Source organism: Limulus polyphemus, unplaced genomic scaffold, assembly GCF_000517525.1.
Source record: "Limulus polyphemus unplaced genomic scaffold, Limulus_polyphemus-2.1.2 Scaffold1462, whole genome shotgun sequence".
Lineage (NCBI taxonomy): Eukaryota > Metazoa > Arthropoda > Merostomata > Xiphosura > Limulidae > Limulus > Limulus polyphemus.
The window spans coordinates 191,208-201,683 of NW_013667072.1; the positions used below are offsets into that span (position 1 = coordinate 191,208).

The 10,476-nt window shown below is 35.0% G+C and overlaps 1 protein-coding gene across 1 annotated transcript in view; it reads right to left on the minus strand.

Moving 5' to 3' along the window:
• Positions 1-10,476, minus strand: part of LOC106463694 (FERM domain-containing protein 4A-like) — a 111,020-nt gene that overhangs the window by 44,517 nt on the left and 56,027 nt on the right. The window contains exon 4 of the mRNA XM_022391270.1: positions 585-630. Within this exon, the coding sequence (XP_022246978.1) occupies positions 585-630 (46 nt within the window). The remainder of the gene's footprint in view (positions 1-584; positions 631-10,476) is intronic.

Below are 10,476 nucleotides of genomic sequence, written 5' to 3' on the forward strand. Positions count from 1 at the left end.
AAACTTTGTCTTCAAAATAAGGGTGCGTCTTATATTCCGTAAAATACGGTAGTTTTCTAAATATTAACCTAGCAGACCATCTCATTTTACACTCTACAACATATTCTATCCGCATATATAACTTCCATTAACACAATTCACTGCTATATACATACACACACATACATATATGATACTGTAAATACAAAGAAACGGTTGAAATAGCAGTTAAAACAAAAACTAAATGAGCAACACAATAAGTTGGTAAACGTTTCGGCGACTCGTCCACCTTGATGGAGATCGCGCGATTATTATTCCCGAGATGTTAACTACTTTTTGGATTTTCAGATTTTATCGCAGTACAGATACGTTTGTTACATCCGATCAAGTACCTTCAAAACAAAGTATCCACGTTTTAAACCACTTTGCAACTTTCGTAAACTGGTTACGTGTGCATCACTTATAAGTAACTTTTCACTTACGGTGTTACAAAGTCTTCTTCAGGGTTGAGATGAGAACTAAAAGAATGTATAAAAATCAACACCTTCAGTTTAACACTACATTGATTGGGTTAACGGAGAGTGAGAACAGCACCTCTTACTTACGGTGGACGTCTTTTTCACAGTGTCAGATGAGAACCACAGTAAGCCTCTTCCAATTTCAGGTTGTTAGTTACACTATCGCAGGGTAGTTTTAACATTCCTCACCGCCAGTATGGCCAACCCACACACGCGAAATGAAAAAGCCGTTCAACGTACCGGCGCTACGGCGGATGTTCCTCCCGTACAAGCACGCTGATTGCTCTGCCCCTGTCTTAGACTTTGTTTCATTACGCACCACATTTACAGACACACGTTGCAATTCACGAGGTCGTGAGCACAACACACAATCACAAAACATACCGCGCACCCCGCGAGCGGGAAAGCAGCACAGGAGGAGAGGACGAGCCCAGTATTTTAGCTGGAGGTAGAAACTCTAAAACCAGTGTTGAAAATATGCAGATAAACAAAAAAGAAAAAAAAAACGAACAGTTACTGGCAACCGTTTGAAAGAAAATAACCAGGAAGCCATAATTAATTAATCATAATTACTAAGTAAAACGGAACATTTTCAAATACCAAATTTATCAAAGATGGTAAATGAATATATATACATATATATTGCGAACCGTGGTGTCTGTTCGAGCGTTCGTCTGTCTCCCGTTTGAAAAGCTGAGCACGCAGGCAAAGCTAAACATTAACTTTGGAAATGACAAGAGAACAGGCATGAATAATGTTGATGTTAAATTTTATTTCACAAGCAGGATATTCTACAATAAATTGTTAGGAGTTAATCACACTATCATTCACATTTCAAAATGTGACGTAACTTAGATAATAAAAAATGTAGATTTACCGTATATTATTGTTGAGCTGCTCTTAGCATGACTGAAACGCTCAACAATTACCTTTCGTGGTTGGCGGTATAAGTAGCTCAGAGCTTTGGCTCTAAGTGAAACCAAGAATGCAAGACAATTAACCGTTTTAAAGTTCATGAAGTAGTTTAAATTGTTAAATTAACTTAAACCTTTCCCGTCACTGGGGACGGGCACTTTTGCTTGTATATACATAACGTGGGGAATTATTTAATATTGTAGTGTTTTATCAAACTCTTCAGCATTACAAATACTGCTAGTTTTATCTTTAATAATTTACAGTTATCGTATTACCGCTGTAGCAATAAACATTTTTAACATAAATGTGATCACTTAAACTATTAATTTCTTGTGGTGCAGAAACTTTATTCAAAAATACATTTATTTTCATACACTCTTCTACCCTAAAGCAGATAATGTCATAATGGACATTCCTGTCTGATATTATACTGGGATGATACACTTCTATTGGAATCACATAATGTAATAACATCATAATAGATACTTATATCAAACAACATAGTGACAGAAACTTCTAACCGACATCACGTTAAGATAGAAACTTCTAACCGACATCATGTTAAGATAGAAACTTCTAACCGACATCATGTTAAGATAGAAACTTCTAACCGACATCATGTTAAGATAAAAACTTCTACCCGACATCATGCTGGAATATAAACTTTTAACCGACATCATGTTAAGATAGAAACTTCTACCCGACATCACGCTGGAATAGAAACTTCTAACCGACATCACGTTAAGATAAAAACTTCTAACCGACATCACGTTAAGATAGAAACTTCTAACCGACATCATGTTAAGATAGAAACTTCTACCCGACATCACGCTGGGATAGAAACTTCTAACCGACATCACGTTAAGATAAAAACTTCTAACCGACATCATGTTTAGATAGAAACTTCTAACCCACATCACGTTAAGATAGAAACTTCTAACCTACATCACGTTAAGAATAAAAACTTCTAACCTGCATCACGTTAAGATAAAAACTTCTAACCTGCATCACGTTAAGATAAAAACTTCTAACCGACATCATGTTTAGATAGAAACTTCTAACCTACATCACGTTAAGATAAAAACTTCTAACCTACATCACGTTAAGATAAAAACTTCTAACTGACATCATGCTGGAATAGAAACTTCTAACCCACATCAGGCTGGGATAGAAACTTCTATATATATATACGAACACAACCTTTAACTTACCTCTTGACACACACACACATCATCACAACTTTTAACTTGCTTACCTCTTGACACACACGAACACAGCCTTTAACTTAGCTCTTGACACACACACACACCATCACAATTTTTAACTTACTTACCTCTTGACACACACGAACACAACCTTTAACTTACTTACCTCTTGATACACACGAACACAACCTTTAACTTACTTACCTCTTGACACACACGAACACAACCTTTATTTAACTTACCTCTTGACGCACACAGAACTTCTCACGTGAGAGACACGGATTCAACTTTTATTTCATTTTTACATACGAACAACTTGAATTTTACCTTTTCTAAAAATGGATACAACCCTTATGTTTAATACTTCAAGAAATAAAGCAGCACGTGAAGTACTTTACACCTAACCCCTCACCTCACATTGTGGGCGTAGAGTTTGCTATATATATTAAATCTTCCAGTTTAACATACACGCAAATCGTAACCTGCAACGGGTGGTGACTGGAGCAGCTCTGCATATTAAATGCTTGGATAGCAACAACTTTGAAATACGAAAGATCTCTACCCCCCCAATGTAAAATCAATAATGATATCGAGCGCCTCTAAACGTTACAACGTATTTATATACAATAATACGGTGTGCGAAAGAAAGTCTTGCCTTTTTTTTTTTTTTACTTTCCCAGTTTCTAGCGATTGCATTTTCTTATCGTTACATTTGTTTCAAATAATTCAATTAGAAATATTTTATCAAATCCGTGTTTAAAATCTTACCTTTTTTATAGATAACAGCTGCATCTCTGCAACTATAAAAAAAAAAAAGATATATATATACCGTTAACCCTAAAGCCACCAAAATGTACCACACTGGCCGCACACTACTATAAACTATTTATGCACCGAATTGTTTGTATGTCTGTAGCCCCAATAACATACGAGACATAAAACAAGATGTAAGCAAAAATTTCAAAATAAAATTGCAATTACTACAACTATAATAACTGCTATTTTACTTGGAAAATGAATGGTTTTACTCTACTTGTTTTATAATTATTTGCTTATTATTGTTATTTAAACCAGTCTTTACACCGAGTGCTGAAACGGGGAAAAAACAAAACTTCTTAATATGTGGACCCCACCTATAGTAAAAATGGTAATTTGAAGGTTTACTGGATAATATTTCAATAGTTCAACGAGTTATTCTAACTTTCTAGTGCCGACCTCAGTGAGCGCGAGGCCCAAAAGAAAGCGCTCGTGACGTCACGCTGAAAAAATGAACTTAAAAGTCATTAGCAGTTCTCATTATTGTCCGTGTGTTTGTTACCTCCACAAACAGCACACGAATACGGCACTGTGCGCATAAATGTACCCTTTGTTTTGGATAACGAATGTGTTTAAGTTTCGTTTCAGGAAGAAACTTGAGGTTAGAATTCAGTTACACGCATTTCCTTAACATTACAAGAATGACCTATCTGATTTCTTCAAACAAATTATTTACTTAGTATCCGACCCCCCCCCAACCACACCCAAAAAGAATAAAAAAGAAAAGTAAATGCTTTGACAAGACTAAACATGGCTGTGTTTGTATACCATAAAATGACTGTCACTATTATTCTATACTCACAACCTCAAAATTGCAGAAAGCGTTTTGCGGCAACGAGACGCGAACCATGACCCCTCGTATTCACAGACCAGGCACGCAAACTAATAAGCCACAGTGGTCCCTTTGAGAGGTAGAATACAGGTACAAACTATATTCTTACCCACGGAAATTGTCTGTCTGTCTATACATTTATATAAAATGAAAGAAAAAAAAACGCTACCACGTTTACCAGCATCAGATTGTTTCCTGTCAATCTTCAAAACAGAACCAAACAATAAGAATGTGAAAAAAAAACGCTACCACGTTTACCAGCATCAGATTGTTTCCTGTCAATCTTCAAAACAGAACCAAACAATAAGAATGTGAAAAAAAAACGCTACCACGTTTACCAGCATCAGATTGTTTCCTGTCAATCTTCAAAACAGAACCAAACAATAAGAATGTGAAAAAAAAACGCTACCACGTTTACCAGCATCAGATTGTTTCCTGTCAATCTTCAAAACAGAACCAAACAATAAGAATGTGAAAAAAAAGAACAAACACACACAAAACATGAAATATATTACAATCCCAATAGCCAATAAAATTTATATCATCGCAGAACGGATATTGACAATCAGATATACCATCGTAAAACGGATACTGTCATCCAACGAGACGTGTTTTCTCTTCGGATGACTGGTTTTTATAAGCCACTTACTCCTTTCGGTGATAGAGCGAGGGTCGACAACATAATATAACATACTCATATTAGTCTGACTCAGAACGACCTCCACATGACTTCACGTTGAAACCCAAAACCAAGTTACCATGGTTTTTCTAGTACAAAACTTATTTTAGATTTTCTCACGTAATTTAAACACACTACATAATTATTCCTTTCCAAGCGTGAAATTCTCCAGTTTAACTGGTTTATGTACGAAAAGTGTTTGATCACACCAGTTGCAAAAATTGGAGAGTATAAATTATCTAGTAGTCCCCCCCCCCCCTGACGCTGTGGTTATTGTCCCGCCCTGGGAACAAGATTAGCTTTGACGATTCGCCAGTTCTTCTAACTGATACTAAAGTTAACTCAAGTAAAAATAATGAGAATGAATAACATTGTTTCTATGGAACGAAAATGTAGTTTGAATATAAAAAATAAAGACGGCTGATGCAATACCATTCATTTAAACAAACGCTTAGTATTGTATTTAATTCATATTCACAGCTCGTGAAAAAAATATATATATACTTACACTATTTTTATTTTCTAGAACACGCTGGAGATGGATTAAATAAAATTCGAAACGTTCGTTTAAGTAAGTAATTATTTATTGCATCAACAGTTTTTATTTTTAACTCAAATAATATTGTATTATTCATTCTGATCCTAAAACCTGACTTCTAAATGAATCAGATAAAACTGATAAAAATTCATTCACTTAATCTAGTTCAAACCATAACAGTTGTGAAACTGATGATATAAATAAACGCTTAGACTACTACTGTGACTGTCGTATCCTAGCCGGTCTGATGAGCCATAGTGCTATATGAAAGACACTGAATATGGTAGATATAGCGTGGTTGACATATTATTACATATTCTTCTTTGCTTTCACCCGTAAGTTCTTTAGAATTGTTATCAGCCCACTCATCATTCCAAAGCACGAGCTTGGACTATGTAGCAAATAACACACGTTTTATTTCAAAATCAACTATTATATGGTCTAATGTTAGAGCTTGTGAACATTTCTCAGAAGCAACAACGAATCCTTTGTCTTTACATAACCTCAATTCTTGACTTCAAAAGCATCATTCTTGAATCAATCATTTTCTTCTGGTCAGTAAGCCTAACCTAATAACCAAAACTGTTGAGAGCATATTTTTTTCTTCTGTAGTGCGATCCGATGATACAAGTCATACTAACTTCCTTACTTCTAATACAAAACTACAAAGCAAATGGTGGAAGTGTGTTAAGCCTTAAAATCGTCCGAGGTGAAAAAGTTTAAGAATCATTCTGCATTGTTCTGGTTTAGTCGTTGCTACAAAGTTCATGGCAACCATTTATCAACATACGAGCGCGCGCATATAGATCACCATTTACTGCTGGTAGTTTTGCAAAATCGAAACGTTTATTATTCTAATAAATGTAAAAGCTGTTCTCTATGTAACAGAATATCTTTTCAGAATATCTTCATATCCTTAAATAACTTTTGCAAAACTTAGCGAATGCACTCAACTACCGAGTCACGCGCAAACACTCTAAAACTCGGCAATATATTTTGTTGTATTTTTCAATATTCGCGCAAAGCTACACAAGGCTATCTGCACTAGCCGTCTCTAATTTTAAACTAATATACTAGAGAAGGCAGTTAGTTAAAAGAAGCCACCGCCAACTCAGCAGTAAAACACAACCACGTAGAGGTGTAAACCCTTAATTTTGCAATAATATATTGGCCAAGAACGTGATTATTTGCCAATAAAAGTTTTCCCCCACGAAAACTCAGTCTGAGCTTATTAAAAAAAACATCTTACGAAACAACCTAGAAACTAGTGATTATTTTCTAGCACCATGGTCTTAACAGCTACATTACAGATTCTCTTATTTTCGCGTCAGATGTAACTGTCAGCGTCGTCTGCTCATTAGATTAAAATTGTTCACCAACTCAAAGCGAATAAAATGTATTTGTATCGAGTTTTGGCAAGACAATTAGAAAAATCTTGTTAAAAATATGTAGGCATGTGTAATCAGCATTTTAACTCGTACGATAGCTAAAGATTTCTGTCAATATTTTCATGTAAAGTAGGCTTATAATTCCAATAATACGTACGCGTCTTTTGAGGTGTTGCTAAAAATTTTAGATTTATCAACGTTAGGTGCTCATCTTCTCCATAAGTGACGACATATGTAGCTAAAGTACAATGGATATCTTAATCTAATTTCATGTTGGGTGAAATGTTACACACACACACCACTGGATCGAAGCAATAATTTATAAAAGTGTTTCCCAAACTCTTTTAAACTGAGGCTCCCTTGACGTGAATAAAAAAGTTTGAGGCCCTCTAACCTATAACTTTAGCATGTTGATTGAAAAACAGTACCATAGTAAAAACAATAACAATCTCCCGTCGACATACTGTATCATTTAATTAATTCAATACATTTTTTTATCGGTTTATTGTTTATTCAGAATTAAAATTAATTCAGAATCTTTGTTTTCGGCCTATTTTTTGCTGGCCCCCTAGAAAAAAAAAGCTTCACGGCCCCTGAGGGGCCGCGGCTTCCACCTCGGGAAACACTAATTTACAACAATGAAACACTATCGAAAGAGGAAGAATTTATACATATATATTATTTTTTTACACTACCTTCTTGTTGGGATTCGTATTTTTCATTTTAAATCAATACAACGATAATACTGAAATTTACTTGTCTAAAAACGTTAATATGTACTTTTAAACATTCGTCACGCGTATAGCCAGAACGTGGATATACACCTGCTTACAAAATGTGTGTATTGGGTTACAGAGGTTAAACCAGAACATGTGCAAATTGAACAGCCTTCATGAATGGGGCCACACGTACATACTTTTTTTTAATACTTAAGGAGAGCAAATAACAAACACAGCATGACGTAATCCTTGGGTCTATTTATTGTACACGAGCTTATCAAACCGACATTGGAATATTCTTCTCGCGTCATTTTATTTTAGTTACTCTTATTCTAGTCAATCGTGTATTAAAAACGTACACCGAACCAAAAAAAAAAAAACCCCTGGTTGAATGAACGACAGTTCGATTCTTAAACTCAAAGTGACTTGCACAACGGCTGCTCCCATTCGATTTTTATTAATATGAAGGTATACACGCACACACACGAAAGTGCGTGAACAAATGATGTCGAGAAGCATAAGACCAGTTTACATACGATTACAGGAAAGAAATGATTTAACGATAAAACAGGATAAAGATCAGTGGAAGGTGGATTTAAAGAGGTTCTACTATACAGAAAAAGGGGTAGCAGGCTGTAAGACGAGCAAGTGTGTTGATTTATCAGTGAAGTACTCACCTTTACACGCACGTAACTTGCATATCTCATTCACCAGTCATAGCTATCTTCGTATTTAGAAATTAACTTTTACAGCCATAAATCATGGATCACTCTCTGGTAGTTCAGAAACATTACAAAATCACATTTAGCAGCTATTTTATATAAACTATATAAATAAATACTGCAGTCCCACTGTATTTTCAACAACGACCAATTTCATTTGGGCGGGGGTTTGTTCCTCAGTTTGCAAAATAACGGAATTCAACATTTCAATACTTTATATACAAGTATAATAATTTGTTATTATTTTATAAAGACAAGTAGGGATCGACATATACGTAACCTAGCTAGCTATAGTTATATATAAAGGTTTAATGCTACAAAAAATATTGAAAGAAGAAAGTCAAAGCTACAAAAACTGCGTTATGTAAAATGAAAAAAAAAAACATCCCTACTTTGGCAACTTGCTGTAATTATTTTAGTATGAGCCAAAGTTGGGATAAATTTGTAAATTTTACGTCACTCATCAGTTTTGTAGTTTTGAATTTCTTATTTCATTACTTTTTGTAGCTTTATAACTATAACTAGATAGATTACCTATATATCGATCCCTACTTGTCTTTATAGCATTTAAATCTTTCTTATTACACTTGTTTGTTTTTTCTTTTTATTAGCTATATTTTTGTGCGCCAGAAAATACCTAGCGTGGGACGCGCGTACACCCAATTCGATTTTATTACTCATCAGGATCTCTACCAACCTACCCTCAAATCTAATTATATGCCTAAAGTAGCGTATCGTACGTTTATATGTATATATATATATATGTGTGTGTGTGTGTGTGTGTGTGTGTGTACTATTATCATTTTCGGTAAAAGAAATAAATCATCAGGACCGAAGACAGCAAAGTGCTATGAAAAAATTAAAGCGATAAGCTTCTTCTTTTTTTCTGTACGCTTGTCTGGAAAAGTCACTTACTTACTTAGATGAAAATTTGTTGAAATAGTGAAATTCACTCCAGAAACACGTATATAGCGATTTAGACGGCTTTATAAGTACAGTAAGCTTTAGTTTTGCTCAGCCAATACTGTGAAATAGTTAGTTCATACTTCACAGGTGGTTTTAAATGGACGGATTTTATGGCCGCCATTTTGTTTCATCACGGTCCCTACGGTCAAGTATTAACGTACTTAATGATACCCAAAACACACACACTTACGGCTTATTTCAAGAAATCCTACAAACATTCATTATACATCACAAAACAGACACAAAGTGTTTGGTTTTGGTTTGTTTCGAATTTCGCGCAAAGCTACATGTGGGCTATCTGTGCTAGCCGTCCCTAATTTGGCAATGATAGATTAGAGAGAAGGAGCTAGCAAACAACAGCCACCGCCAACTCTTGGGCTACTCTTTTACCAGTGTATATCGAGATTGACCGCACATTATAATGCCCCCACGGCTGAAAGAGCGAGCATATTCGTTGACGGGGATTCGAACTCGCGACCCGCAAATTGCGAGTCGGGCGCCCAAACCAATAGGCCATGCCAATTCTCCAAAGTTGAAGAAGATTCTCGAGAGTAAGAATCAACAATATATGTATATACGTAAAAGCTTAAATTTGTATTGTTACGTAAAACTGAAATTTCTACAACGCCTCCGCAGCCTATAAATATAACCAATGCAACGGGCCAAAGAGAGTATCTATTATTAGTTCGCTATAGTCAGTGTGCTATAAACTTTGGAAACTATAAATGATTATTATAACGCTAACCAATCGGAAAACTTCAGATATTTGACCAGGAACCTTTACAAAGTTCAAACATTACAATCATTTAACTTCAGTGAATTCTCATCGGATATTAGTATTTTTACGAAAACATTATATACATTCATCGTGGAAAGCTCAGCGTGTGTGGCCGGTAAATAACAAAGGACAAAGCTAGCTAGCTTCCCGTTAAGCGAATCGTACCTACATTAACTCGTTCATCATGAACCATCGATAAGATAACATGAAAGTTCCAAACTAGGAAGAAGACTTTATATTGCTTGTTTAGTTTGTGAAACTTTTGTTTATAAATCATTGTTTGTAATAACTTATTGTAAGTTGTACTGTTGTGTGTATATTAAAATATATTTGTGTTAAAGAAGAAAATTTTGTGTATCAATCTTGTTGGCATATATCATAAACTGACTATATGTCGGCATATATTTAAATACTAAATCCA